The following is a 27,142-nucleotide window of genomic DNA, read 5'->3' as shown; positions in this document are numbered from 1 at the left end:
CTTTACACTTGCTCTCTCTTACATTTGCTTCCTACTCGACTAGTCGGGCTCCTCGTCGTCACCAAAACGCCCAGCCCACGATGTACTTCAGCAGGCTTGCTCTCGCCACGGCCTCGCTGGCCACCGTGGCCCTCGTGAGCGCCGACTTCATCCTCAACAGCGACGACATCCCCACGCAGTGCCAAAACGTGTGCGACCCCGTCCGCGAGCTGGGCGACATCTGCGACATTGACGACGGCCCCCTGGACGACCTCACCGAGGACCTCATCGAGGCGCAGTGCTACTGCGCCAACGAGAGCTTCAACGTCAACCGCATCACGGCCCAGTGCGCCAGCTGCTTGCACGAGTTCCGCGATGCCCAGAATAACCGAGACGGTATGTCTGCATGTGCCCTGCCCTCTGCAACGGCGCGCGTGCATGTGCGTACTACTAACATAACCACCCGCAGACATCAACGACATTATGCAAAGCTGCGGCTTCTCCAGCACCACCTACAACGAGGCCGATGTGGCCACCGTCTCCGGCGTTGTCGTGCAGGCTACCCGCCCTACAGGCGCTGACCAGCTGACTACTACGATTACCGCGGCCCAGAATACGCCCACGGGCGACGGTGGTCGTGATGGGGATCGCGATGGTGGCCGTGATGGAGATCGCGACGATGGTCGTGATGGGGATCGTGATAGGGATCGTGATGGGGATGGCCACAGAGGCGCTGCCCCGGGTTTCGCGCCCGTTGGCTTTGGCTTTGGCTCCCTGGGCGTGACGATCTATGTTGGCGTTGCTGCCATTGCTGGCGCTATGCTCCTCCAGTAAACGGAAACTGTTCTCAGCTAGTTCTGTTGGCCTGGTCTTTGGTCAGCATGTGTTCTTCTTTCTGAGGCTGTTACACTGACATGGGTGGTTTCAAAAATGCATCTTATTTTAGTATTGGTATCGAGGGCGAGAGATGAGCAGGTGAGGTGAGGGTTATGAGAATCATGGGATATACGATCATATACCTATTACGTTCCTTGCTGAGATCTTTTCTAGACGACGCCGTAGTAATAACATCAAATGGTAATAAGAGATGTCTAAGCATGAGATTGTCATATATAATCCGCAACAGTCTACTTGGAAGCGTCAGGACTCAAGGCTTCATGTGCACAAGGTCAGTTTGCTTGCCTACAACAGAGCATCCATCTTCCCGTGGTGATGCTAGACTACGGTAGCCTGGCCAAAGAGACTGGATAATTTATCCACCGCATTCACATCGTCGTCTTCTCAGGTCGTATCGGTATCCGTACCTCTACTACCGAGTTGTGCAAATCATTATAAAGGTCAATGAATTGTTGAGCATTTTCTTGGGTTGAGAAGGCTTTATAACACGCCCCGGAGAACTTGTCCACCTGCTCCCGAGCGTCACCCCTAAATACGGCCCATAAGGTTAGCACAGGCCTGCACGCGTGGCAACAGAGATGCAGAGAAGAGAAGAACAAATGTAGTATAAAAGACTGTTGAAGCGTACCCATATGCAGAGTAGACGCCGGGGTTCTGGCCGTTAGCAACAGCGTAGAACTTTGGTCCACGCCTTGAAGGCCCCGATGAAAGGAAATGTGCATGTAGGACGTCGCTTCGTATATCCTTGGTCTCCGAGGGAACGGCGCTGATGAAAAGAAAATCCTCGTGGCCGTGGTCTTTGAGGTAATACCTTGCGTCGTCGTATGCGGCGAAGCCCTTGAACTGGGCTTCAGAATACCCAGTTACCAAGCGCTGAGCGTGTGCCCTGGTGCGACCCCCTGTCAGTTTGGGACTCGATAAGACTTTTTGATTCCGGCACAGGTGACCCAAAGGCGGTCTCTTCTGGGTAGACTTACCACGAGGAGCATATTGCCGGTGCAAAGAGGCCCTTCGACACGGCGTAAAAGTTCTTCTTTTTGTTGTTTGGCATGGTGGCGATTAGGATGAAGACTCGGTGACGAGTCGGAGTATTAGTTGGTCAATCCTACTTCTGTGCTCGTGGTGGGTAGGAAAAGGGGGGAAACTAGAGGAGAAGGAAAACCGAAGACCGGCTGGGGGAAGATGAAGGGGATTTAAAGGAACAGTGAGGCTTGGGTGGTGGTCCGTGGACGGTGGACTCGTAGTTAACCTCTGCCTGTATGTCTCTAGACTCTCTACAGCCTGCCTATTCGAGGTTACACGACTTACACAATGCGTCGAAAAAGCACCATTACAGCCCAGCCACGTTGCCGGCTTTCGTTTTGGGCGTCTTTATTTGAGTTTTACTGGCCTCGCCTGGAACATTTTCCTTTCTTTTTCTATTTGATGTTTCTTAGTTGCCCAGTTCAAACTTGGTCATGCCCTAGTCAACTATTTGGCCCAGGATGACAACTGACTAGCAAGCACTTTCCAAGACACAGGTATAAGAACAGCGTCGATCAATATTGCCAAAGGGAACGGCAATACTTGGTGCTGTCAAGTGGCTTACCTATTTATAAATGATTATATTATATATAATATGGCTACTTAATGAGAGCCAGCTGGCATCAAATGCATGACTCTAGTGCCACGGCACAGACAGTATTCCCATATATACTGTAGTTTTTGACGACCTACCTAAGCATAAGTAGGATACATTCTACATACCTTATATTAGCATCCCAAAGTGTAGTCGGGAACGGACCGAAGCGCTCCCCACGTTGTGATCATATAGTGTAGACTGCTTTCGTCCTTTTGTGAGGCTATAAATTATGGGGACACTAGTCGAAAGCCCAGGATGGAAACAGGGTTCCGAAACGAACTTGGTATAGCGTGGTTGCTGCCTTGGATTGCCTGGGAGTACTTCAATCTAAGTACTCGATACTTGTTATCGAAGCGACCACGATACAAGGGCTTGTCCCGTATTAACGTCGACAATGTATTTCTTTCTTTGTTATATGTATTCTTTGCTAAGCCTTATAAAGAACAAGATCCAAACTATTTTCAGCTTTCAACTGCTGTTCTTCATATTGCCACCATTACCACCGCCTTCGCAACATCATGCCCTGTCCGCGACTGTCCGACTTTTGGGGGGATTGCTTGATCAAGTGCACTGTATATATTCTAACCAGTGGGGTTTATTCAAAATTCCGCAGCTGGTAAGCTACCCGACTACCGAACGCAGCGGGTTTGTCATCAATACTTTAGTTATCCGTAAAAGCTCCGTCGCCAATAATTAACCACGCGGTCCACGCCTTTCTCCCTCCCTACAACAACAGCTTCTCGAAACCCCCCTCCCCTCCACCAATGGCCCAGACATCGCCGCATCGGCCCTCTTAGCGCTCCCGGATAAGGTGCTACGCAACATCTTCGACATATGTCACCTATTCCAGGCCAGGCATAAGGTCGTGGTGGAGTCGTGGATCGGCAAGGGCTCGGACTCGATCAATGCACGTCTTCGGTTCCAAGTCGGGACACCCGGAGACTTGCGATGACATGACTGAGATGAGTTGACAAAGGTTGAACCGTAAGAAGACTCGAAGTATATAGACTTGTGTCCTGATTTTGGAAACCAGACTGCAGTTGAACTTCGCCCTGGTATCAATGTTACTGCACTTTCAACATAAGGGTCAAGTTTGCTAACAAGCAGTCACGTGAGCTGGTTACCATTTAAAAGTGGTATCGCAGTGTATGGGTGAATGCCATGGCTTTGCTATGAATCCTATCTACCCCAGAATCCATGTCCCTTTCCATGCCACCCTTTCCATGCCAGACTCTCTAGGTAGTACCGTAGCCTCGTAGGGAGGCATGTCGGTCGGAGTTGCCGGGTTAGCTCCCGCAGAGCATCTGGATACAAAAGCCATCCGGGGGCGTGCAGATGCCGCAGCTGTGGTTGCAGCAGACCGTGCCGCGACCGCAGACCGCGGGCCCGCAGGTAGCACCAGAGACACACTTGGGGCGTCCCTGTGCGACAATGCAGGTGGTTCCATCGCCACAGCGAGCAGTGTCGCAGGGATTATGGAAAAGACCGTTCCGGGGGCCGAAAGCGCCGTCGTTGTTCTCGTTGCCATGAGCCCGGGTAGTGGATTTGGGGGCCGGCAGGATCGACTCGAGAGTGGCAGGGTCGGTCGTGTTGAGATGCAGGGCCGAAGCGGGCTGGGTAGAGAGAGTGGCCATGGCGAAGACGGGGTTGACAATGATGGGGATACCGTCCTCCGAGATGGTGAAACGGACAGCACTGTTGTCCTTCTTTTCGGCGATGCCGTCACCATTGACTCCTTCAGCTCGAGGGAGGGCCGTGGTGGTGAGGGCCAGCGAAGCCCAAAGGAACATCTTGGACAGCTCCATTGTTTTGCTTGGGTTGCTTCCGGGTAGACTTGAGAGGTTTAGAACTGTGTGTCGTGAATGCCTGCGCGCGGGATTAGCTTCACTTGTTTGAGAGCATTGAGAACATTGAGAACATTGAAGGAAAAGAAACATGAACTTGAAGGTAATGAAGGAAGCAACGTGCAGGCAAAGAAAGAAGAATTGGAAACTCACAAGTTGATGTTTTGGTTGGAGTCTCGCTTGCGATGTGAAAGGGAGAGTTGAGCGTGGAATAACTGAAGGGAGGTGAGGATTGTTTACAATATTTATAGGGCAACAACAGCAGCAACTGCCTTGGTAACAGATAACGCAAGAGCAACTGATCATGTGTTTTCTTCTTTCCGCGTAAACAAGCAAGTCGCACAGGAGCTATGTTGTGTAAAGGGAAAGAACGTGTAACCACTTGCCAGTTGACTGTGCACAGTATATTGGATGAACCTGTATCTTAATCTTGGCAAGCAGGTGCCTGCCTGCCTTGTCTCTATCGTACATAAATAATGAAGAATTCAGGGGCCTAGTACTGTCGCGGCGCGAGCGCGACATGGAGCAAGCGGCCTCTCAGTGCCGAGGAATGTTCAAGGTTATGCCGGACTCTCGACTAGTTCTATCCTATGATTTATCCCACCTACGTGCCTTGGATGGGCTAACATTCCACTGGTAAGACATGGCATATGTAATAGCCCTTTAGTAGCCGAGTTGTCTTATTCGACCTGACCCCTATAAGGCTATATGGGCTGACTGCCAGGGAGGGGACATGCCAGTGGATGTCTCCAAACATGAATGCAGAGGTAACATGAACAGAAAATATCTCGTGAAGGAAGTCAGAATCAAGACGAACTGGTTAGGTGGATCGTGATGATGGGTGCGTGAGAGCTTGAGGCTTGCTGGCTTGTAGACCAGGTCCTGAGGGCTAAGGCTGGGAGTTGAGGCTGTGTTAATCGGACCACCAACCGTCATATACTTCATGTTCGTAAAGTAAGCCCCAGCCTAGAGCCCCGTGGCCGTTAAAACGTTGCATGTGTAATCCGATTCATCAGACGCTACGCCATAGGATACAGTTTGCACCATCCAGTACTCGTCACTCTTCTCTCGGCCCCCCTCTCGGCTCCCCTCTCGGCTCTCCTCTACCCTTGGCCCCCATCGGCGGGTATCTCTGCGCATACCGCCACACATCGGCATAACCGGCCGTCAAAGACAGGAAATACCGCTCCCAGTACCCCACGAGCGGCTCCTCCGGCAATATCATGCTCTGCGGCACCGTCAAATGCGCATACCTCTCGTCCCCCTCGTCCCCGACATATGAAATGTCTCCCTCATACACCCACCTCCACCGCACATCCCGCCGGTCAACAGGGTAGAGACACTCCTCCGGATACCCCAAAGCAAGCTCTCTCGGAACAAACCCCTCCACCGCCGCCTCCTCCTCCCTAGGATCCAACCCCCTCCGCCTCTCCAGCCGCCACACAGGCCCACTCCCCCTCCCCGCCGCCTCCCTAGTCAACGCCTCGCAGCTCCACCTCGCGCGATCATCGAGCCCGAGCCCCTCGCACGCCAGCCGCACGCGGACGCTGCTATGGATCCTCTCGCCCGTGTTCCGCAGCGGGTCGTCCGTGTCGCGGTTCGTCTCGTAGTCGGCCCGCATGCACAGCCCCGGCGTGCGCACCGTCGTCCCCGCCATCATCTGCAGCCTGCTCGTCGGCGCGCGCATCTGGCCCAGCCCCCACGCGCGCGCCGTGCGCCAGAGTTCTTCCGGCCGGGCGTGTACCGGGTGCGGCGCGCAGGTCGCGTCGTCGTGGTCCGTCTCGTCCCGCGTGGGCTCCCATGCTGGGTCGGGGATGCGGCACACGGTCGGACAGCCCCAGGGAAGCGGATACGAGGAAGAAGGGGAGGAGGCGGCCTTGGATCGGAGCCACGATGTGGCGAGGGAGGGGACGGACCTGACGACGGACGACAGGGACGACGAGGCGGATGTATGTGGAGGGGGGAAGGTCAGCGTCGCAGATGGCACGGCGGGGAAGGGATGCACGGCGGAGTAGGCCAGGTCTTCCATGAAGAGGGCGGTGGTGAGGCGGAGACTGAACTCGACGCCGACGGTCGAGAGCTGGTCGCACATCCAGGCGAGCGAGATGGTGGCGATCTGCTGGTCGTGCCAGCCGCCGCCTACGCCGGCGTGGTTTCCGGGGAACCAGACCTGCTTGAGGCGGGTGCGGTTGTTGCCGTCGAGGCGCTCCCAGAGGGCCGGCCGGAAGGCGTAGCGCGGTTCGTCGAGGGCCAGGGCTTGGAATGCGTTTTCGACCTTGTCGGAGACTTCCGTGTTGGTGAATTTCCACGTAAAGGAGGGTCAGCTTTCGGAAGAGCCACGGGCGGAACAGGGGAGGAGGGGAGGGGAGGAGGGGAGGGGAGGAGGAGAGGGAGACGTATTGGTCGTTAGAACCGGACAAACCGATGATGGGAGCAGGGGGCACGCCCAAGGTGCCAACTGTATCCCAAACGGCCAGGGCCTTGATGGTGATGGGGGTGACGCCGTCGGGGTGAGTGTCTCTGGTGTACCCGAGCTGCCATGGGGTGCAGGTGGTTGTGTTAGACGGGACAAGAGACAAGGACGAGACAAGGACAAGAGACACGAGACCGGAAAACGTACGGATTTCAACCAGTCGCGGTAAATGCTCTTACGGTACCTGGTCCAGCGAATCTTGGCCTCCCCTTGCTCGCCGGCATAAGGGGGCAGGTGGTCGTACAGAAAGTCGTCGAGCGGGCGGCGGGCGGAACCCATGTGCTCGATGTCCTCGAAGATGGCGTGGAAGTGTTCGAGGCCCCGGGGGGTCAACAAGCCGATGGAGGCGATCATGTCGGCCACGGAGCGGGCGGTGAAGGCGCCCCGAGAGAAGCCGATCAGGATGATGTCGTCGCCGGGGACGTAGTTGGCGCAGACGAAGTTGTACGCCTCGCGGATGACCTGTGCCGAGGTTGTGAGCTAGGCCGAGACTCGAGGGCACTGCCGCAGTGCCGCACTGGGGAGATGAGATGAGGGGAGTCGAGGACAAACGCTTTCCAAGCCGCGGCCAAACATGCCGCCGGTAAAACGATCAAGGACGTTGCCGCTGCCGACGCCGGCGTTGTAGACGATGATCTGGGGTGTGCCGTCGCGACACGTACGGCGGAGGATGCGTGAGATGCGCGTCACATTGGACTGCGGATCACCACTGGAGGCAGACGGAGAATGGTCATGTGGCGTCAGGAATAAGTTCAAGTTATACATGTAACCTTAGGGGTGAAAGGACCATCAAAAGGTAAAGGCTGGGACCTTGGTGGACTGCATGTGGACTTACCTCTTCTCGCCCAGCGAGTCCATCCAAGTGCCATCACAACAGACGATGAGGCGTTTTGGTGTGGCTGGGGGCACCCGCCTGGTGTATGGCTTGCTGGTCGACATTGGAGAGTGTACGCGTATGTTCTATTCGGCGGACGCACGTCGTTGAATAGTCGGTGCGGTCCTGGTGTCGAAAGGGGTCTGGTTGCCGAGAAGAAAGGGAGGAGCACGCAGCCGGACAAGGGCTCGCGATGCGATGTCGTGACCAAGAACGAGGATGAGATGGAGATGAGATGGCATGAAGCACAGATCTACGATGCTTTTGGTTCAATTCACCTGGGGAAACGGGAAATGAGGTCTTGGCATGGCGTCCAAGGGGTGGGTGCTCATCGTTTAGTGCTGCCGCCCCCTGTCCAGCCCTGCCCAGCCCTGTCCAGCGGCCCCAGCCCCCCCCCCCCTGTTTACGGATCCCGCAGCCTGTTCACCAAGGAAGTTGCTTTTTTCACACCATCCATGTCATTTGATCTTTGAAGAGAGCGGGATTGCTTGGATTTCTGGATGATTTTACGCTTTACCACCCTCCCACGTTCCAACAGCAGACCTTGAAGGTAAAGCCTTGACGTTAACGACTGGACCGACTGGACCCTGTTGCCTCCAGGTCGATACCCCCCCGAGAATATCAAACCGCTCAGATGATGCCGAACCACCGGAGATCCTCGTCGGGAACAACAGGGACGACGTGACCAACACCCTGCGCAGTAACACCAACAAGCTTGGTCCCATCCCCATAAACGCGCTGGGTGTATCCCTGGCGCGGGTTGTTCGCAACCTCGTGCGAGAACGACACGCCATGGATCGCAGACCACTGCTTCAGCTGCTCGTCCAAGTTGCGCCAGTGCACAAACGTGTCGTCGAGGCCGTGGTAGGTCTTGAGCGGCGGGTACGGGCCCGTGTAGCACGGGTACATGCTGCGGGCGAGGTCGGCCCACTCCTGCGGCGTCTTGATGTTCTGGCCGTTGGCGCAGGTCGGGTCGGCGCTGATGGGGCTCGAGCCGGGGGAGCCGGCGAGGCAGCCGGCCGAGACGCCCGAGTAACAGGTGGCGGCGGCGAAGTAGTCCGGGTAGGTGGCCATCATGACGTTGGTCATCATGCAGCCGGAGCTGGTGCCGGAGACGAAGACGCGGTCCTGGTCGGCGCCGTGGTTGGCGATGGCCCAGTCGACCATGTCGGCCAGGGCCTGGCTGTCGCCGCCGCCGTCGCGGGAGAGGGTGCGGGTGGTGGCGACGTCCCAGCAGTTCATGTCCTTGGTGGAGCTGGGGTAGAGGACGATGAAGCCGTGGGTGTCAGCGAGGGGGCTGTAGCCGCTGCTCTGGTGGTAGCCTTGACCGGAGCCACCACAGGGGTGAAGCTGTTGATGTTAGTGGGGGAAGAAGAAATAATGCTCGAAGAAGAAAACGTACAGCCAGAATCACGGCCGGGTTAGGAGGGAGGTTGTTCGGAATGTAGGCATGAAGGGTGAGACCGCCCGGGGTGAAGCCCCAGTTCGATATTTGTCGAAGAGAGGCATAAGCCGGCTGAAGGAGCAGCGAGGCGACTCCGAGAACCGTCGTGGCCTTCATGATGGATGGAAGCAGTTGACCTCTGGGGAGTAAAGTCAAGGACTTTGATGTCGGCTCAGTGAACGGTTAACTGTCAAGCAGAAGCAAAGGCAAACGCAGAAGCAGAAGCAAAAAATATTCCCCCGTGCTTTGCCCGTTCCCTTATTCCCTTATATAGTCAACGTCAACAACTAGAAGCCAAATGGAAAAGAGGGAAAAGCCAGAAGGAAACAACATGGAAGAAAAAAGGAAACCAGTGACGGAGATTTACGTTCCCTCTTACTTCCAACCCATCATCGGCAAATACTTTCGGCAATCTTTTACACAACCGGCCACAAGGGCCCATGTGCCCCAGATGCTACCCAATACTATGCTGGCATGGCCTCTTGACCAGGAAAAGCTCCGATCATGTCCAGATAGGGGGAACGGCGGTGGTGACAGCGGAATGCGGATGGAGGAGGGTCCCGATTAGGAAATTATGCCCAGTGCTCCGGGCTCTCCCCGACGAGTGGAAGAAGTTAGACCTCGTCTCCAGTCTTCCATTCTTCTCCATCTTCCCCAGTCCATCCCCGAGTCCCCTCCCTGCAGAGTCGGTCTTCGCAATCGTGGTTTGGCTCTGCACATGCAGACTGCAACCTCTCCTCCCTGAACCAAACTTCTTCCATGGAATATATAGTCCCGACGTCCCTCCCCCGCTCAAGGTAACATGGGCCCATGGCAGCGCAGCTCGGGATGGAAAGTCGGCTGTTTCCATGGCAGGTTACACGTATAGTGGTCCTACTATAGCCTATAGGGCCAAGATACCGTGGGATAATGGATTTAGCCAGAGACGCCACCGTGGCAGTGTGATGACAGACACATTAAATAAATGCTTTAAATGAGCAGTAAGCAGCCACTGTCAAGCCACTTGTTCTTTGTGTCTTTCCCTGAGGTGGTGGACGCAGAAGACAGGTTTGACTATTTATTTAAATATTTAAATTAAATATGTAAATATTTAAATTAAATATGTAAATATTTAAATATTACCCCTTTTCACCTTTCGACTTGCAACATCTCACCAGTCTTCTTGATGAAATGCCAGGACTCAACGACGGCAGACCCTAGTCAACAACCCCCTCCGGCAAAAACACAACATAATCCAAAGGCGCCCTCTCTATCCCATCAGGCCTACCCACAATCTTCAGCTCATCCCCCTCGGCAATGTCCACCTCTCCCAACCACCTCCGAGCCGCCGTGTGTCCGTCCAAGAATTCCGACTTACTGTTCCCCAGGTACAAGTCATAGTCGCCCTCCCAAGCAGCCACCACCTCCCCGTTGATGTGCACCTCATACGACGCCTGGCCGTCGGGGAGGTCATAGTAGTTGACGGCCAACCTGTACCGCCCAGCAGGGAAGCCAAGCGTCGTGGTAGCCGTGGCCTCGCTCGAGCCGGGCGCCGCCTCGACGGCGTAAAACCGCGACGCCGTCGAGGGGGGCGTGACGGCAACCTTCTCGTACCCATCCAGCGCCATGTCCTCGACCTCGATGCGCCAAGGGTGCGATCCCACCCGGCCCGCCTCGTCCTCGATGCCCGACAGGTTGTGGTAAAAGTAGTTCACGGCGTCGCGCCACACGATGGCGTGGCCGGTTTGGTACACGAGACGGCGCAGCATGTGCGCGTGGCGCTCCTCGTCGATGCGGCCCTTCAACGACTCCCACATGGGGACCAGCGTCTGCGCGGCCTCGGCGCCGTCGTAGTGCGCGTCGTAGAAATGCTGAATCACCGTGTTGCCCGACTTGAGCACGTGGGTGTACGGGACGTGGTGGAACCACAGCAGCAGGTTATCCGGCGTGGTCTCGATGTGCTCGAACTGCTCGGCCACCTCGGCGGGGTACTGGCCTGCGAACCCCGTGCCGTTCCACACGGTGCGGTCCATGCCGATGCTGTGCTCGTTGGCCCTCGTCCACTGGCCCCAGCCGTTGTTGTCCTGCGAGGCCGGGTTGGGGCCGTAGTGCGTGTGCAGAATGTCCGTCAGCGTCTGCACGCCCAGGTTGCCGGTGTAGTTCTCGTACATGGGCCACGAGAGCATCGACATCTCCGCAATGGTGTCGATGACGCGCCGGTCGAGCCCGAACGTCAACCGCGTCCAGTCCTCGATGACCTCGACCGAATCGCTCTGCGAATCCCAAGCGATCCGGCCGTAGCCGTACAAGTTGGACATGGCCAGGTGGCTGCCCAGCCAGTTCCGGTCCATCCCGACGTTGATCACCGCAGCGTACCCGCCCAGCTTGTGCCCGAACCGCTTCCCCGACACCGCGTCCCGGACGTACGACGCCTCGCCGTCCACCCGGAGATCGAAATCGAGAATCTCGCGCCACAGCGGGTTCAGGTAGAACAGGTGGTTCTGCTGCCCGAGGTACTCCTGCGTAACCTGCAGCTCGATCGCCATGGGCGTGTCGCGCAGGTGCGCAAAGAGCGTCGACGGCGGCTCGCGCACCTGAAAGTCGATGGGCCCGTACTTGATCTGCACCACCACGTTCTCCTCAAACTCGCCGTCGTGGTGCTGGAAGAACTCCACCGCCGCGTTGGCCCGGTCGTTGTACCAGTCCCGGTGGTCGAGGTGGTGGTCGTACACGAACGCCCGGAACATGAAGATGCCGCCGTGCCGCGCCGTCGGCCGCGCCATCATGTTGGCCCCTTCGGCGAGCGTGCGGTTGTACGTCAGCGGACCGGGCTGGCCCTCCGAGTTGGCCTTGTTCAAGAACCCGGCGAGGTCGGGCACCACCCCGTAAATCGTATCGATCATGTCGTCCCACCACCGGACCACGTCCTCGTCGAGCGGGTCGAACGTGTCCAGGTCACCCAGCTCCACGGGGGAGGCAAAGTTCAGCGACAGCGCCACCTGCACGCCGTAAGGGCGGAACAGGTCGGCGATGCGACCCACGCCCTCGAGGTTCTCGTCCGTCAAGGTGATGGGGTTGGCATTGACGTTGTTGATGACGATGGCGTTGAGGCGGATCGACGCCAGGAGCCGCGCGTACTGCGCCACCCGGCTGAGGTCGGAGCGGATCTTGTTGTCCTGGAAGAAGATGGACACGCCGGCGTACCCGCGCTCGACGCTGCCGTGCGTCGACGACGTGTAGTCCATGTTGTCCCAGTGGTTGCCCCAGCGGATGTTGGCCTCCGGGTTGTCGACGTACTCGACCGCCTCGAAGTTGGCCTGCGCGAGCCGCGAGAGGTACTCGAACGTGCCGTACAGCGTGGCGCGCTCGTTGCTGCCCAGGATCACCACGTTGCCGTCCTTGGTGTTGAAGTAGAAGCCGTCTTCTTCGAGGGAGGGTGGTTCGTCGGCGTCCAGCTCGCCGCAGGCCGAGACGTAGTTCTCCAGCGTCGACAGGAGGATGGTGGGCGTTTCGTCGCCGAGACATCCCTCGGAGTGGACGTCGACTTCTTTGCCCATGATGCCCCTCAGCCCGAGCTTGAGCTCGTTGACAGCCGATGCGAGGGGGAGGCCATCGGTGGCTCCGAGGACCTTGACTTGGGAGGGGATCGATTTCGCGTGGCACTTGGCAATCTTCTCGGGGAGAGGTGCATACCGTAGCCAACCAGCCAGGCCGTCTTCGGCCACGACGGTCGAGACGAGGGCCGTAGCCAGCCAGAGAAGATGTCGCATGGAGAAGATGATTGATGCTTCTGTAGACTGTTCAGAGTCCATACTGCGGAGGATTCCGATGAAAGACAGACAGTCTAGGTAGTCAATGGGGACCAGACGCTTTCACGTCATTTGTTTGCACATGAAAAGCATCTTGTCTTTAAACAAAATTCCCCTTGCCCACAACAGATATGCCGGCCCTGGCATCAGTCTGGTGAAGCGTAATCTCCGCATCCTCAACTGGTTCATGCCGAGCTGAAGCTCCACCTATTCTCCTGTGCTTTCGAAGATATTCCACGAACCGGGTTTGAGCGCTTGTAAGTTGCTGTCCTTTAGGCTATTCAAAGCCCCAGCGAGACCACGGATAGCGACGGGGGTGCCTGCAGATCCCCTCCTTTTAAGGGGGCGTTAGTGCACCACTGACTGCATATGCTCATAACGACGCAACTCGAGGAGCGGCACATCACATGTGCCGTTGCGGGGGAGAGCGATCAAGATGGAGATGACGGCGGGGGAGACCTTGGGGAGATGAATCAAATGATGCATGCCGAGACTTTTTGGAGACCATCGATCCAGTCAGAGACCTCGAAGCCCCTCCGTTGACGCGACTTGGAGGGGTAAGATGATCACTATTCGTGCGCGAGCTGCATGCGTTGTAGGTGGTTAGGAGTGTAGTGTTGCAGACGAGCTGGACGACACTGAGTGATGGTCCTGATGATCAGGGGGTGATCATAGTGGTCGAGATGCACAAGGCAGGCCAGTGGCCCCTGAACACTCTCAACACTCCCAGTCCCCACGGCCAAGTCGGACAAGAAATCTCCTCAGTCTCTCAGTCTCTCAGTCTCTTTCCTTCTGACCTTCATCCACGCCGCGCAAGTCGATCTCGCTGTAACTAAACCACTCCGACTTGGAGCACCTACACACGGTACGCCCCCCTCACCGCTTCACTCCCCCGCCGCCGAGGCCGCCGCCTTCCTGGCGGCCAGCGCCTCCTCCCGCTCCCTCACCGCCTCCTCCTCCGCCCGCATAGCCTCCTCCCTCCGCGCCTCCACATCATCCCTCCTCACCACGCGCCGCAGCCCATCCGACGCCTTGATCATATTATCAATACTAATGGCGTGGTTCGTCACCTGGTGCCCGATGTACGTGTACACCGCCGCCGACGTATGGCACTGCCCCAGCAACGCCGCCTCGTTGAGCTTCAGCAGCGCCAGCGCCACCTGGAACAAAAACGTGCTCCCCTCGTCCGCGCACAGCACCACGTCCCACACCCGGAACAGCGCCTCCGCGCCGAGGCAATCCGTGAACACCGACAGGAACCACTGGAACGTCAGCGCCTCCAGGTCCACCGCCAGCGCCTCCAGGTGCGCCGACAGCCGCGGGAGCACCTCGGCCACGTACCGCCGCAGCACCTGCTGGTCCGCCCGCGACGCCCGCAGGCTGTGGTCGTAGTACCCGGCCGGCAGGATCCTCTCCACGAAGCTCGCCAGCACCCAGAACGCGTCCTCGGCCGTCGGCATCACCAGCAGCAGATTGGCCGCGATCATGTTCATGCCCTGGCAGTACCCGACCTCCGCGTTCCGCCGCGCGTACGCCAGCAGCACCTCGTTCAGCTTGCCCACCCCGGGCCCCTTGCGGAAGAAGATGTTGTCCGTCAGCGTGCGCCGGATGTCCATCTGGATCTGTGACACCACCGACGGGTCGTCGTCGCCCTCGCCCCGCCCCGCCTGCGCCACCAGGTCCTGGTAGTACCCCGGCACCCGGAGCGACGTCGCCCCCGAGCACTCGGACCACACCTTGGCCCGGTACGCCACGGGGATGCCCCCCAGCACCAGGCTGCGCAGCTCGTTCCGCTTGGCCCGCCCGACTTTGCCCTTGACCCCGAGTCCGGTGATGCCGATGAGCTCGCCGTCCGCCATGATGGCCTCGGGCAGGATCACCGACGGTCGCTCGTAGCGCGCCTCGGCCGCTGCCAGCGCTGCCGCCGCAGCAGCTTCGCCGTCGCGCTTCCGCTCCGCTCGTACTTTGCGCAGAAACTCGTTCCATCGGATCGTCCGCTCCCGTTGCAGCGAGTCGTGCAGCTCGTTCATGTGCTGAAGAAGCAGCCTGACGGGCTCGGCATCCTCTCGATGGGTGGCGGCGGCGGTGGTGGGTTCATCCTCGTCCGGCACGGTGGCGTCGTCGAAATCGGCCACGGAGGTGGTAGTAGTACTCGCCGTGGTGCTCGCAATGGGAACAAATCCCCGTTCGTCCGTCGTAATCAAGCCAGGTGACCGGGCCCTTTCGACAGCGCCGCCGTCGGCCGCCGCCTTATAGCTATCCATCGCATCACTACTTTCCAGCACCTCGAGCGAGGGTCCGCTGAGGGCGGGCGTATGGGAGAGTAGCTCGGTCGGGAACGTGGCAAGCTTGAGATAATCCTGCCACCGCCTGGGCCTCTCTTCTTCGGGACGCTGTTCCTCGGCGGCAGAGACGGGACTGTCGGGGCGAGTCTCGCTGGCAGGGCTCAGATCCTCCTCCAGCATGGGCGGCGAGATGCCCGATCGCCCGTTGCTGAGCATTTCGGCGCGGCTCTTGCTGTTCTTCTTGCTGTCACGGACGAAATGGGCGGCCTCGCGCTGCCGCCTCTTGCGCCGTTGATCGTAGATGAAGCCGAATCGGTCCGTAAGGCACTCGCTATTTGCGTGCACGTTGTTGTTATTGTAGACGTGGCTCAGCGTGGGCGGCTGGGACTCGGGCGGGTGGATGGCATCCATTTCCACCGGTCCGTAGCTCTCCTGCCGCCCCGAACCCGACAGGCTGGGCGGGCTGCTCGCCATGGTCTCCCACGCCTGTGATCGCGCCGCCGGCGGAGCTATCGGGGTAGGCGTGCCAGCGCCACGGCGCAGCGCCATGAGCGCCTTGGGTCCTCCCTGGACAGAAGCGGCGCGGCTAGATTGCGTCGTCCGGATGCTAGCCGACGAAGACGAGCGCATGGTTTGGGACGTGGCCTGAGCCTGGGCCTGGGCCTGGGCCGCACTCGCCGACCGGCCTCGCCCTCCGTCCGCTTCTCGCGTGGCCATGGCACCCCCGACAACAAGCCGCATAAGCCCGACAGCCATGGAAGACGACGAGGATTTACGGTTGTTCTCGGTCAAGCCCGACTGTATACTGGAGGCGCCTGAGGCACCGCTCTGGCTCGCAACGGATCGGCTATCGGGTGGGTCAAAGAGGTCCTCTTGCAGGCCGGGACGACGGTCGGCATGAGACCCAGCGCGGACCACGGTGGCTGACCGCCGGTCGCCGCCGCCGCCGCCGCCGCCGCCATTGACGCTACTTGTGGAACTACCCCTCTTGGCCGTGCTTCCTCCCCATAGGAAATCCTTCCAACCTCGAAAGGTTCCTTTTGTAGTATTGTTCCCTGTACTGCTCTTGGTATTGTTATCCGAATCGAGGCTAAGGGAGGACGCTTTACTGGCGCGGATGGTAGAGTCCAAGCCGGTGTGGGCGAAGGTATGGTAGGTATCCTGCATAGCGTCGTTCATGAGGTCGGACAATCCGGTCTCGGCACGGGCGTTGGCGGGACGGTTGGCACGAGCCTCGGACTCGATGGCGCGCAGCCGCGTCTCGAGCTCGAGGTTGGACAGGCCGCACTGCAGGATGACCTTGCGCAGGGCTCGATCGCGATCGTCGGCCTTGCGCCGCAGCGTGGCGATCTGTGCATCGCGTTGGGCCAGGTCGGCGGCGACCAGGCGGACGAGCTCGACGGCGCCATGACGGGCGATGAGCCGTTGAATGTGTTGGTCGTCGGCCATGTGGAGGGCACCGGGTATCTTATGCGTAGACACGGGAACATCCTCAAAGAGGGCCGAACGGGCTGCTAGTTGTTGCTCGAAAATCGAAAAGGACGGCGATGGCGACGGTGTCAGCGATGGCGTCGGCGATGGCGAATGCGCGGTACTCGGGGCGTTTCCGGCGTTGTTGGCAGCGGCAGCGGCAGCGGCAGCAGTGGAAGGGAGGATCTCTTGACTCAAGGTCAGGGTAGTAGGGTCGTTAGCAGAGTCGGTTCTGTGCCTGAAAGAGTCGTCGTCGTCGTCGTTGTCGTCGTCGTCGGTAACAGTATCAGAGCCGTTATCGGATGATAGCATAGTCCGAATCGGCTTCGGAGATTCGGGAGAGAAGGAAGGGAAACTCGTCAGGGACTTGTCGGAGGCAGCTATGGAGCTGCCCGAGCTAGACACGTGAGAAGGGAATCTCTTGGAGCGAGCCCGCACCGTGGTAGAGCGAGAACGACTCCGACTGTCGCTCCGTCTGCTCCTCCTCACAGAAAGGGAGGCAGAACTGTGCCCAGAAACGGACCGCTCGAGGGGGAGGCTCGACTCGGCCGAGGAGTCCATGGCGTTGGTGTTGGTAGCTTCGACGGCAGCGGGCGAAAGGATACGCGAAGGCATAGACGAAGGTATAGGCGGCGGGCGGCGGCAGTAACAAACGTCATTGTGGAATCAACCGAGACGTCTGCGGCCGCAGCACGCGCCTAACAGAAGCCAGAAGCCAGAATAGGTGAGGCAGCAGATCGTCCAAGATGGTGAAGCCTCGCGTGATAGGGGTGGACGGTGGGGCGTAATGAGACGTCTGGGGTCGCTGTTTGTCTGGGAAGAAATGGATATGATGAGAAGATGTGTGTGATGGTGAATAAGTAGTAGAGGAATAGAGATAGAGCAATAGAGAAGGCGGCCCGAGTATAGGTTGTGCTCTAGGTGATGATGGGAGAAATGGAGGTGGAAAGAGTGGGAAGCTGCAGGCAGGTTCCACAGGATGTGTGATGATATCAAACCATCATTAAACCGGGGTGTGTTCATGCGAGGCTGAAGGACGCTGCATGAAGTATGGGTACATGTGGTGCGCGGTCATCATCACCAGAGTGTAGGTATATCTACTCTGATCTGAGCCCTCCCTTCAGCAGTCCAACGTGTCACATAGGTGGATCCTTGATGACCAATGATAGCTTGAGAGAAACCTGAACCATTGCCCCGATTACTGCCTACCTCTATATCTTATTCTGCTTTTACAACTACCTCGGCTTACCGACATTCGCGACATGTGTCAGAACACGAATATCGGTACCGGAATCGTGGTCGTATTCTTCTATAGAAGGGAAAGATTCCCTTATAGGAAGTATCTATAACTATTTGTATAGCCGAGTTAGGGCTGTTTAGAGTCGTTAGTACTTGCTACGACTGTACCCGAACTATACCCGAAAAGGTCCCGAAGTCACGCCCCGATATCCTAGAGCCTCTATCTGATAACATGCGTTCCTACATGCGTTAGGCGAGGTGTCAAACAACACAACGCCCGATACAGGAAACACAGCATTTGCTTTTTTCGCGACGAAGTACAAATTACCCCAAATTTCATCGACTTGTCTGAGCCTGATGCCATACTCCGTATTACACGCTTCGAAATCTTCATGTTTACATCACCGAAGATTAGGGCTCAGGGCTAGAAATAGGGAGGCAATCAGAAACTTCTACGGTCCGCACTGATATCAGAAAGTTGAAACCCTTTTGGTCTAATCCCGGCCCTGCCCGAGACAAAAAAGGCCAAGGTACTTTACGTCGCTCGCTGGCATTCGTATAAAGTACAGTACGTACCCATGTACCCATTACGTACCAGTCCGGGTCAGTGGGGACATGTCGGCCCCACCCGGCATTCCCGGCTCGGCCTTTATCATCAAGTGAGAAGCAAGAAGCAAGCAATTGCTGTTATACTCGGAAAGAGAGAACAAACAGCAGCCCATTCTAGGGCATTGGATTAAAATAATAAAAAATCTTTTACATGTTCATCAAGACATGGACAAACATATTGGCCCGAGTCTATGGACGTCAAAAGAAACCTGCCCCGTCTGCCGCAATGTCCGCCCTGAATCGAAAATCCCTACGAAGTAACGGATACTCAATTACGATTCAAGATGCCGAATTATACCCCCTCTTCTTCCAGCCTTTCCTCGGCACATTTTGAAGGCACATCTGAAATTAGGCTTCATCTGACGTAGTTTGATGAAAGACACCCACTCAAAGCCGTTCCAACCCATTTCCAACTCCGTCGTGCGCGGGAATACATGGGACGCTTGTATATTATGTCCAGTTATTCCCATCAATGTTCCACTTTTCTCCATCGTCCGGACGGAGCCGCAACACTTCGACATAATTCCGGATCCGATCAACCAATGGAATACCATACAGAGAAAAGAAAGGTGTGTTCCTTGCTGATCCATCCATATTCCCGTACCATCATTGAGAATCAAAAGAAAAATATAAAAAAATACTCAGAATTCTCTGATTATCTGATAGTCAAAACTAGCACTAATAGACCCGGTCCACCTTGTTATCACGGCCGAGTATTACCGGCCCTTGACTCTTGTCGGCACTTGCCCCTTGCTAGAAGTCTATCAGGAAGATATAAAGGGACGTCATCCCCCCTTCACTTATCCCTTACTCTCCAATGATTCTATTTACCCATCGTCAGACTTTGTCACTCACTTCTAACCTCTGAGAGTTCAACAATCCGAACTCTCGGGGAACCCCATCGGATCGAATTCTAAGATCCACTTGGCACTCCCTATAATTACATATCACATCCACTCTCACGTCTCGAACATCACATTACAGTCTTGACACTCAGTTATTACTTCGGTTTTCATTCTATTTGGTCATTCACTTCACCCAACATGGCTGATCTAGCCTTACCAACGCCCGGCCCGTGTAGTCACAACGACCCCGACCGGGCCGACCCCGGCTCAGGCTCCAACGCCCAGTTCGCCCCCATCATGACCAACCACACCCACAAAACCTCCCATTCTCCCCACCCAGGGAGACGCCGCCGCAGCTCGGCCTCCAGCCGAAGCCGAGAAAACACCAAGGAGCACCGCGACCCGAACCTCGACCTCTCCCTCCCCTACCGCACCCTGACCGCCGACGCCAACCTGGCCGAGTACATCACCGAGACCCCCTCCGGCACTATCCCCGGCCCCCCCATATCTCGCACCGCCACCGAGCCCGACGCCCCGCGCTACAAGCTCGTCACCTTCCAGCCTCGCGACCCCGAGAACCCGCGGAACTGGAGTTCGTGGTACCGGTGGTACTGCACCATGGTCGTGGCTGTTACTTGCTTCGTCGTTGCGTTCTGTTCCAGCGTCATCACGCCTGGTATATCTGAGCTGGCCGAGGAGTTTGCTATTAGCAATGTTGCGGCGTTGTTAAGCGTTACTGTTTTTGTTGTTGGCTTCGGCGTTGGTATGTCAACCTCGTCCCCCCCCCCCCCTTTTTTTTGTTTTCTTTTTTTTTTCTTTTTTTCCCCTCTTTTTTTGCCCTTCTTACTGACAAGACTGAACAGGTCCCATGGCATTCGCGCCCTTGTCAGAGATTTATGGCCGCAGAATTATATAGTGAGTGAAATCCCCCGGTCAATACGGCCACTCCCTCTAGTGGTGTAAGTTGCCATATGCACATCAGACACCGGGCATTGACAAGACTTCTCACCCCCAGCGGCTCGACCCTTCTCCTGGCCGTCATATTCATCATTCCATGCGCCCTGGCCAAGAATCTTGGCACGCTCATCGTCTGCCGCGCCATTGATGGCATCGCTTTCTCCGCTCCAATGACCCTCGTAGGAGGTACCCTCGCCGACCTGTGGAAGAACGAGGAGCGTGGCGTCCCTATGGCTGCTTTTTCAGCCGCTCCTTTCCTCGGCCCAGCAAGTATGCAAACACCGGTGACCAGACCCCTTCCACAGCTTTCCTCCATCTTCACTGTGACCGTTTCCACTAACCAGTCGTTTTCGTCAGTCGGTCCCCTCGTAGGAGGCTACCTCGTCGAAGCCAAAGGCTGGCGCTGGACCTACTGGCTCCAGCTCATCCTCGCCGGCGCCGTCTGGATCCTCATCACCTTCACCGTCCCCGAGACCTACGCCCCGACCCTCCTCGCCAGCCGCGCCCGCCGCCTACGCAAGGAGACCGGCGATCCCACGCCCGCCACCGAAACCGACCTCGACCTCCGGCCCCTCTCGTCCCGCCTCGCCATCTTCCTCATCCGCCCCTTCCAGCTGCTCTTCCGCGAGCTCATCGTCCTCCTCATCAGCCTGTACATGTCCGTCCTGTACGGCCTCCTCTACATGTTCTTCATCGCCTACCCCATCGTCTACCAACAGGGCAAGGGCTGGTCCGCGGGGACGACGGGCCTCATGTTCATCCCCCTCGCCGTCGGCGTGGTCCTCAGCGCCGCCTGCTCCCCGCTGGTGAACAGGCACTACCTCACCCTCGTGGCCAAGCACGGCGGCAACCCCCCGGCCGAGGTCCGGCTGATCCCCATGATGCTGAGCTGCTGGTTCATTCCCATGGGCCTGTTCATCTTCGCCTGGTCGTCGTACCCGCACGTGCACTGGGCGGGCCCTATGATGGGCGGCCTCCCCGTCGGGTTCGGGTTTATCTTCCTGTACAACGCGGCCAACAACTACCTCGTCGACTCGTACCAGCACCAGGCCGCCTCGGCTTTGGCGGCCAAGACTTTCATCCGGTCGCTCTGGGGTGCTGCCGTCGTGCTCTTTACCCGCCAGATGTACGACCGCCTCGGGTACCAGTGGGCTTCGACCTTGATTTCGTTCCTCGCCCTGGCTTGCTGTGCGATTCCTTTCTTGTTCTGGAGGTATGGGGCTAGGATCCGCGCGAGGAGCAAGTATGCCTATTCTGGTGATGATGAGGAAATGTCCGGCTCGTCTGATGAGGAAAAGGGGAAGAGTTCGGGTTCTGCCCCTCGGGGCGGTCCTTTGCGGAATGAAGATATGGATCAGGATCTGAGGAGAGCGCGGAGCTATGTTAGCAACCCATAAAGGTTAACAGCCTACATGTAGACAGCGGAAGCATTGTGTTTTCATGTAGAACATTGGTAGATAAATAGATACCTTCTTTTCACCTCCTGTTACTATATAAGCATCGATTGTTAATATCTTGTCAAAAAGACCATAAGGTACCTAGTCCACTAATTAATTGTACATGTAGGTTGTAAATAAATGTGTAGAGGCTAAGGTATGGAACCTACGTTAGTGTTCTGGGTGACACCTGCTAGCAGTCTTTTAGCAGCGGAACAGATGTAGAATACCGTAAACGGAACCGGGAAGGGAACCGGAAGTTTCTCTCCGGTTACCAAAGTCCAGAACCTCCGACGGATCATGGGATGATGGTGACGATGTACGCGATGATGGATCAATGACATCATCCCTTCCTCTCTCTTTTGTGTTCTTTAACCACCAAAAACTCCAAGACTTGGAAGTATTATGATTTCAAGTTCTTCATGTCCCCTTTTCCTCGACCCAATAAACATGTTTAGAAGCTCAACTAGAGTCCTACTTCCTATTTTCAAGCTCGGGTTCAGGCCTGGTATCTCACAGTCACGCCCACTCTCATCCAAAATGTCCGGACCCGGCCCGACTCCCGAGTGGCAGTCCCGGCCGCCGTACACAGACCCCCGACAAAGGGAAAAAGACACGGGCAAACCATTCGACAAGAAACTCGAAGGAACCTGCCATTGCGGCAAAGTACGGTACTGGCTCTCGCGCGACAAGCCCTTGGGGTCGAAGTACTGCCATTGCACCGACTGCCAGGTCATGCACGGCGCCCCCTTCCAATGGGCCGCCATCGTCCACAAAGAGGACATGTCGTTCGAGCATGGCGTCAGAGACCTGTCTTTCTACTCATCCGGGGCGAAGAAGCCGGCGCATGACCTCCCGTGCAAGGTCAGGTGTGACAACTGCGGGAGTCTCATCATGGACGAGGGCCGGAACATGTTGCTTCCGTTCCCCGGGTTGATCAAGTTCAAGGGGAACGAAGAGTGGAAGGCGAACTTTCAGCCAGAGTACGAACTACCAGCGGCCCATATCCCACATTCTTCCTGCACGTTTCCGAGGCTCCAGTCGTTTCTTTGGCTAACAATCGATACATGTAGACAACACATCTTCTATTCACGAAGGGTTTTGGATGTTCCAGACGGAAAGCCAAAGTGGTCAGGGTTGGACGGTCACAGCCAGTTGATGAGCGAATGACAACAACAACTCCACCTATATCTAGGATCTGTGACACGGTGACGATGCATAGCTAGCCAGCATGGATTTCAACGCTGTCGTTCTAGATTTTCCCATTTCCATTTGATCAAGTCGCACAGATGATATATCTATCTATACAGATTCCCTAGTATCCCTGCGGGCCAACGCTATGCCATGCCAACTCCAGATGACTTACCAAAAGAGCTCTACAGACTACCACCGAAAACTTTCCTCAAAGTACTCAACCCGCGGCCCATTGGACCCCATGCTCTCCACCACAGCCCTCCTCGCATCATCCGCCATCCTCGCCGGCCCGCAAGCCACCACCGCTAACCTTTCGGAAGGGGGCATATCCCCTGCGGCATCCTCAACTTCAAGCCGTACATCCGGCCGACCATACTGCAGCCTGACCCCCTCAGGAAGCTCCGGGACTGTAAATCCCGCGCACCCACTTCCCAGCGTCATGCAGATCTTCAACGAAACCTTCTTGCCCCCCACAAGCGGCCCGAGATCTCGCAACAGGATATCCTCTGCAAACGCAGGCTCCCGAACCGCCCAGACGATCCCCACCGATCGCACCCCCGCGTTCGACACGAGAGAGCGGAGATACGCCATCGCCACCACGATCCCGCTGCCGCCCACCACGAAAAGGACGTTCTCATACTCCACGAAGGGCCCCGTGCGTCCGTACGGTCCTTCGACGAGAACCTGGATCGAGACGGGTCCCGACTGCGGACAACGGCTCGACCTCGACGCCGCGTCTCTCAGCCGGGAAGTAAAGCCATCATACGGCCTGATCAGGAAGCCCACCATGCTCGGTTCCCCCTCGCCGCCCTCCGACCCGACGGCGAATGCCTCGTCGCCCCCCCGGCCGTGCTGTGCCGGCAACAACGGCGCGTTTTCGCCCAGATCCTTACCGCACGCCTCCCTGGCCCCCGTCGAGTAGGCCATGGTGAACGGGTGGCTTTCCCAGAACCGCTTGTCGCTCAACACGTGGAGGTAGTAGAACGTCCCCGGCTGCGGGGTGTAGAGGCTGGAGGAAGAGGGGACGGCGAGGCGGATGATGTTGCTGCTGGGATCGTACTTGACCGACGCCTTGGTGTTCCAGAAGCGGCGGTTGAAGGATAACGTCCGGGACACGCGCAGGATCCGATCGGCTGCCCATATCGTCGCGGGGATCCAGACCATCAGGTCGTAGCGGACCTTGAATATGGAAACATGGCTTTTACGCCGGCACGTCAGTCATATGTTGCGTGGTGGAGTGGGGAAATGAATGGCGGGTATCACGAACCCCAACATGGTGAGCAGAATGAAAATGGAGAGCACGACGTGTATGATAAGGAAGGTCTCATACTGCTTTCGCCTCAGCCAATATACCGCCAAGCCTAGGAGAAGGCACATGAGAATGGTTGCCTTGAATGAAGTCAGTGATATCTTCTGGGTCGTTCACAGATACAATGTGTGTGTGTGTGTGTGAGAGAGAGAGAGAGAGAGAGAGAGAGAGAGAGAGAGTAAAAGGGGAAAGAAGACCACCTACCACCTCCCCGGTCCAAAAGAAGAGCTGCGTCCACCACCAAGCGAAATACTCCCATCCGCCGTCTATATTCTGTCAGAAATGGACTTGTGTGAGACCGTCCTTCGAACAAGAAATCATGCGTACCCAGCAGAATAAGAACAGTGTAGCCGATGGAATGAACGACTGCCTGAAGGGTCGCAATCCGCGCCACCCATCGGTGAAAGTTGTTGTACGTTCCAAAGTCCCAGCCCGTCAGCCACAACGCCAGATTGTTCCGCATGCCAAAGAGCCATATCATCGGGAAGTTGGCAAACGAAACAATGCCCGTGCGGTCGGAAACATAGCGCAGAAGCTGCTTCGTCGGGGTATTGAAGCTGCATGTGGAGTAAGATGTGAATCAGAGTGTTCTATCCCCCGATGGGTTGGTGTTCCAAAAACGTACTAGAGGTTCACCGGCATGACTATATAGCCATTCGTACTGACGAAAATGTTGAGAATGAGAAAGACAAGAATCGTGAGGCTCTGGCCTCTGGGAGGGATCGTGCACCACCCAAGATTCTGGGCGCACCGGTAGCCGAACGTTGCAGGGGCCGTTATATGCCGACACACCCAGGCAGGTACTCGGTCAATCACAGTCCTCATCCTACTTTGGGACTTTTCGCTCGAACCCCGATGACGGCGAATGGCCGAGACGAGGCGGGCAGATGCACCCGCCAGGACGACCACTATCCAGAATACGGCCATGGCCCAGCTACTCAATGTCAGTGTTGATTCTCAGACCATGCGGATGCGGTACACATACCCGTAGCTAAAATGACGAGAATACGCGTAATCCCATGCATACTACGTAAAACGTGTAAGTGGATGGTCATGACGTGAGCACGGGCCGTCAGGCCAAGCGGGAATGTGCGAAGAATCACTGACAAGCGTGCCATATGCGATACCGTGCAAGGCATCCGACACAATCACTTCTTCATCAAAAGTGACTCTATCGTTCCAGTCCTGCAACGTGACCTGCCTCAACCGGGGAACCTCAGTGTCGGTATAATTGGCCACAATGTCGAACGGGGGTAGAGGCGTGTGAAGAAACCTCTCGCACGTGTCGTTCTGCGCCGCCAACTCGTCCGCCCAGCCACCACTTCTACCGTAGACCTTGAGACAGAGATACAACGACAGGTGGCGTAGCCGACTCTGGCATTTTTCTTCGAGTTTGGTAGCGTTGGGTCCGACGTCGGAGAAGTGGGTCGTTTGCAGGGCTAGCGTGCACGCCCCGAAGGATTTGGTCTCGTCGATACCGTTGCCGCCTGCTGCGAGGGCGCCGGAGCAGAGCCAGAGCCATGTTGCCGTCAGAAGCACGCGGGCGAAAAAGGAGCGGCGTGTGTTCCGCATGGCGACGGCATCGGGGACTCAGTCACAAAAGGCGAGGGCGTGTTGGTGTTGGGGAGAGGGGATACGATCCCGGTTGTGTGGGAGGTTCAGGTATGAGTGAGAAATTCACATCTTATCTGATCATCTGATAATCAGCCTCCTCGGTTGTAGACGTGAGGTTCCTATTGGTTCGGACCGTTTTGGGTTCATATATTAGGCCCCTCACTGAGGTCCACATGTGCCAGGGACAAGCAAGGCTGCTTCTTGGCGGGGTTCTGTGTACCTGGGAACGCACGCGTATATGTTAAGCTTTGTCGTAACTACTACGATGTTTAGGCACGTGTACATAAGTTGCGGAACTAACTACCTAGTCTCCTGGGGAGTAAAAGAGATAACTGCATTCTCCCTATATTAGTATCTGGAATTCTGGGAACACAGAAAGGATATAAGATCGGGGTGGGACTTCCATGGTGGCTAAGCCAAGGTCCGAGGCCAGAAGGTACTGGATACCTCGTGCAGACCCATTTCTCGGTGGATTTAAAGTCGCTCTACCGACAAGACCGAGTCCTAACTACCTAGCTAGATAAGGTAATTGAATGAGTCTGCTCCTTGTATCTTATTCTTGTTCTGGCAGCATTAAAATTAGGGCGGAATACAATTATAATGATTATGTCAAGCAAAAATAGAGTTACACGGGACCGCGAGGCCTTAATCACCCACCAGCCTTTATCTCAGTGTGCTGCAATTATTTGGAAGAGCGGAACCACGGGCAAAAAAAGAAATGGTCAGTATGAGGGTCGAACTCATGACCTTCGCATTATTAGTACGACGCTCTAACCAACTGAGCTAACCGACCACTTTCTTGATTTTCAGAATCTCTCAGGGAATAAACAACTGAGCATTACTGGGAGTCTGGGATCGCTCTCAAAATGGATTGTTATTGCAAACGTGACTTAACATGTCGTCTCATTAGATTTCATTGACTTCGCTGATAGCATCATTGCCATGCCCACCTTACTCGTATGGTCATATTTGTATGCGCGTCATGGCATGGTCTTTGGCATAACATACGACAGCGTTACATTAGTTCCGAAAACTCAAAGACATGTTGGAGGAGTGTCCGCTCTTAAGTGTGCCCCGGTTGGCATAGGGAGGTCGCATGACTTTTTAAAAAAAAAAATGTGCAGAGTTACGGACGACTAATTAGCCAAACATCAGGGATTTCCAGTCAAAATGGCCAGAGAGCTACTCCCCGATGAAACCTGTCACATAAGTCAATCAAATGCCTATTCAAAATAAACATTTTTTTTCTTCTTTTTTTCCTTTT

General features: G+C 56.4%; 12 protein-coding genes and 1 non-coding gene across 13 annotated transcripts; 5 read left to right on the top strand and 8 right to left on the bottom strand.

Moving 5' to 3' along the window:
• Positions 1 to 80: 80 nt before the first annotated feature.
• On the top strand, positions 81 to 813 carry SODALDRAFT_321130 (hypothetical protein; the record flags this gene model as incomplete). The annotated part of the gene is made up of 2 exons (XM_028609599.1): positions 81 to 375; positions 449 to 813. The coding sequence occupies 2 exons, from the start codon at positions 81 to 83 to the stop codon at positions 811 to 813; spliced, it is 660 nt and encodes a 219-aa protein (XP_028462861.1).
• A 195-nt stretch (positions 814 to 1,008) lies between these two features.
• Positions 1,009 to 2,003, bottom strand: SODALDRAFT_353470 (hypothetical protein). The gene is made up of 3 exons (XM_028613648.1): positions 1,854 to 2,003; positions 1,505 to 1,762; positions 1,009 to 1,404 (listed from the first exon to the last, which is right to left on the bottom strand). Exons 1-3 carry the CDS (start codon positions 1,925 to 1,927, stop codon positions 1,245 to 1,247), a joined length of 492 nt encoding a protein of 163 aa, XP_028462860.1. The 5' UTR covers positions 1,928 to 2,003; the 3' UTR covers positions 1,009 to 1,244.
• Positions 2,004 to 2,187: 184 nt separating this feature from the next.
• On the top strand, positions 2,188 to 3,449 carry SODALDRAFT_363740 (hypothetical protein; the record flags this gene model as incomplete). The annotated part of the gene is made up of 7 exons (XM_028614588.1): positions 2,188 to 2,221; positions 2,313 to 2,330; positions 2,376 to 2,445; positions 2,541 to 2,556; positions 2,963 to 3,032; positions 3,111 to 3,142; positions 3,234 to 3,449. 7 exons carry the CDS (start codon positions 2,188 to 2,190, stop codon positions 3,447 to 3,449), a joined length of 456 nt encoding a protein of 151 aa, XP_028462859.1.
• A 199-nt stretch (positions 3,450 to 3,648) lies between these two features.
• SODALDRAFT_329250 (hypothetical protein) lies at positions 3,649 to 4,528 on the bottom strand. The gene is made up of 2 exons (XM_028610886.1): positions 4,495 to 4,528; positions 3,649 to 4,363 (listed from the first exon to the last, which is right to left on the bottom strand). Exon 2 carries the CDS (start codon positions 4,300 to 4,302, stop codon positions 3,784 to 3,786), a length of 519 nt encoding a protein of 172 aa, XP_028462858.1. The 5' UTR covers positions 4,303 to 4,363; positions 4,495 to 4,528; the 3' UTR covers positions 3,649 to 3,783.
• An 828-nt stretch (positions 4,529 to 5,356) lies between these two features.
• Positions 5,357 to 7,909, bottom strand: SODALDRAFT_301656 (hypothetical protein). Its single transcript, XM_028608906.1, has 5 exons — positions 7,650 to 7,909; positions 7,367 to 7,523; positions 6,962 to 7,276; positions 6,742 to 6,875; positions 5,357 to 6,650 (listed from the first exon to the last, which is right to left on the bottom strand). Exons 1-5 carry the CDS (start codon positions 7,751 to 7,753, stop codon positions 5,399 to 5,401), a joined length of 1,962 nt encoding a protein of 653 aa, XP_028462857.1. The 5' UTR covers positions 7,754 to 7,909; the 3' UTR covers positions 5,357 to 5,398.
• Positions 7,910 to 8,215: 306 nt separating this feature from the next.
• Positions 8,216 to 9,372, bottom strand: SODALDRAFT_317622 (feruloyl esterase B). Its single transcript, XM_028609353.1, has 2 exons — positions 9,091 to 9,372; positions 8,216 to 9,038 (listed from the first exon to the last, which is right to left on the bottom strand). Exons 1-2 carry the CDS (start codon positions 9,247 to 9,249, stop codon positions 8,319 to 8,321), a joined length of 879 nt encoding a protein of 292 aa, XP_028462856.1. The 5' UTR covers positions 9,250 to 9,372; the 3' UTR covers positions 8,216 to 8,318.
• Positions 9,373 to 9,463: 91 nt separating this feature from the next.
• On the top strand, positions 9,464 to 10,077 carry SODALDRAFT_363737 (hypothetical protein; the record flags this gene model as incomplete). Its single annotated transcript, XM_028614587.1, has 3 exons — positions 9,464 to 9,638; positions 9,715 to 9,987; positions 10,052 to 10,077. 3 exons carry the CDS (start codon positions 9,464 to 9,466, stop codon positions 10,075 to 10,077), a joined length of 474 nt encoding a protein of 157 aa, XP_028462855.1.
• Positions 10,078 to 10,328: 251 nt separating this feature from the next.
• On the bottom strand, positions 10,329 to 12,881 carry SODALDRAFT_337680 (glycosyl hydrolase family 67 middle domain-containing protein; the record flags this gene model as incomplete). Its single annotated transcript, XM_028612715.1, has 1 exon — positions 10,329 to 12,881. The coding sequence occupies one exon, from the start codon at positions 12,879 to 12,881 to the stop codon at positions 10,329 to 10,331; it is 2,553 nt and encodes an 850-aa protein (XP_028462854.1).
• Positions 12,882 to 13,804: 923 nt separating this feature from the next.
• Positions 13,805 to 17,607, bottom strand: SODALDRAFT_317616 (TBC-domain-containing protein; the record flags this gene model as incomplete). The annotated part of the gene is made up of 2 exons (XM_028609352.1): positions 16,870 to 17,607; positions 13,805 to 16,719 (listed from the first exon to the last, which is right to left on the bottom strand). The coding sequence occupies exons 1-2, from the start codon at positions 17,288 to 17,290 to the stop codon at positions 13,805 to 13,807; spliced, it is 3,336 nt and encodes a 1,111-aa protein (XP_028462853.1). The 5' UTR covers positions 17,291 to 17,607.
• Positions 17,608 to 18,688: 1,081 nt separating this feature from the next.
• SODALDRAFT_346603 (polyamine transporter 3) lies at positions 18,689 to 21,722 on the top strand (the record flags this gene model as incomplete). The annotated part of the gene is made up of 5 exons (XM_028613257.1): positions 18,689 to 18,720; positions 19,725 to 20,131; positions 20,232 to 20,283; positions 20,384 to 20,595; positions 20,683 to 21,722. 5 exons carry the CDS (start codon positions 18,689 to 18,691, stop codon positions 21,720 to 21,722), a joined length of 1,743 nt encoding a protein of 580 aa, XP_028462852.1.
• A 579-nt stretch (positions 21,723 to 22,301) lies between these two features.
• SODALDRAFT_284890 (hypothetical protein) lies at positions 22,302 to 22,931 on the top strand (the record flags this gene model as incomplete). The annotated part of the gene is made up of 2 exons (XM_028608486.1): positions 22,302 to 22,744; positions 22,835 to 22,931. 2 exons carry the CDS (start codon positions 22,302 to 22,304, stop codon positions 22,929 to 22,931), a joined length of 540 nt encoding a protein of 179 aa, XP_028462851.1.
• Positions 22,932 to 23,005: 74 nt separating this feature from the next.
• SODALDRAFT_329247 (ferric-chelate reductase) lies at positions 23,006 to 25,909 on the bottom strand. Its single transcript, XM_028610885.1, has 7 exons — positions 25,372 to 25,909; positions 25,250 to 25,290; positions 24,890 to 25,198; positions 24,592 to 24,821; positions 24,469 to 24,530; positions 24,223 to 24,344; positions 23,006 to 24,153 (listed from the first exon to the last, which is right to left on the bottom strand). The coding sequence occupies exons 1-7, from the start codon at positions 25,834 to 25,836 to the stop codon at positions 23,145 to 23,147; spliced, it is 2,238 nt and encodes a 745-aa protein (XP_028462850.1). The 5' UTR covers positions 25,837 to 25,909; the 3' UTR covers positions 23,006 to 23,144.
• Positions 25,910 to 26,597: 688 nt separating this feature from the next.
• Positions 26,598 to 26,671, bottom strand: SODALDRAFT_t198. Its single transcript has one exon. It is a non-coding gene; the product is annotated as a tRNA-Ile (tRNA).
• Positions 26,672 to 27,142: the final 471 nt, after the last annotated feature.

Source organism: Sodiomyces alkalinus (genome assembly GCF_003711515.1).
Source record: "Sodiomyces alkalinus F11 unplaced genomic scaffold SODALscaffold_12, whole genome shotgun sequence".
In the NCBI taxonomy this organism is placed as follows: domain Eukaryota; kingdom Fungi; phylum Ascomycota; class Sordariomycetes; order Glomerellales; family Plectosphaerellaceae; genus Sodiomyces; species Sodiomyces alkalinus.
The sequence above is the reverse complement of the archived record's forward strand: the minus strand, read 5'-3'. Positions and strand labels throughout refer to the sequence as shown.

Excerpts from the sequence above, each read along its gene's own strand:
- SODALDRAFT_317622 (XM_028609353.1), bottom strand. The coding sequence starts at position 9,249 with ATGAAGGCCACGACGGTTCTCGGAGTCGCCTCGCTGCTCCTTCAGCCG. Across the intron at positions 9,039-9,090 it reads ACCCGGCCGTGATTCTGGCT|CTTCACCCCTGTGGTGGCTC; the intron begins GTACGTTTTCTT and ends TAACATCAACAG.
- SODALDRAFT_301656 (XM_028608906.1), bottom strand. The coding sequence starts at position 7,753 with ATGTCGACCAGCAAGCCATACACCAGGCGGGTGCCCCCAGCCACACCA. Across the intron at positions 7,277-7,366 it reads TTGGCCGCGGCTTGGAAAGC|GTCATCCGCGAGGCGTACAA; the intron begins GTTTGTCCTCGA and ends ACCTCGGCACAG. Across the intron at positions 6,651-6,741 it reads TTGTCCGGTTCTAACGACCA|GTGGAAATTCACCAACACGG; the intron begins ATACGTCTCCCT and ends ACCCTCCTTTAC.
- SODALDRAFT_329247 (XM_028610885.1), bottom strand. The coding sequence starts at position 25,836 with ATGCGGAACACACGCCGCTCCTTTTTCGCCCGCGTGCTTCTGACGGCA. Across the intron at positions 25,291-25,371 it reads GTATCGCATATGGCACGCTT|TATGCATGGGATTACGCGTA; the intron begins GTCAGTGATTCT and ends CGTTTTACGTAG. Across the intron at positions 24,345-24,468 it reads TCTTTTGGACCGGGGAGGTG|GCAACCATTCTCATGTGCCT; the intron begins GTAGGTGGTCTT and ends ACTTCATTCAAG.
- SODALDRAFT_353470 (XM_028613648.1), bottom strand. The coding sequence starts at position 1,927 with ATGCCAAACAACAAAAAGAAGAACTTTTACGCCGTGTCGAAGGGCCTC. Across the intron at positions 1,763-1,853 it reads CCGGCAATATGCTCCTCGTG|GGCACACGCTCAGCGCTTGG; the intron begins GTAAGTCTACCC and ends GGGTCGCACCAG. Across the intron at positions 1,405-1,504 it reads GGCGTCTACTCTGCATATGG|GGGTGACGCTCGGGAGCAGG; the intron begins GTACGCTTCAAC and ends GGCCGTATTTAG.
- SODALDRAFT_329250 (XM_028610886.1), bottom strand. The coding sequence starts at position 4,302 with ATGGAGCTGTCCAAGATGTTCCTTTGGGCTTCGCTGGCCCTCACCACC.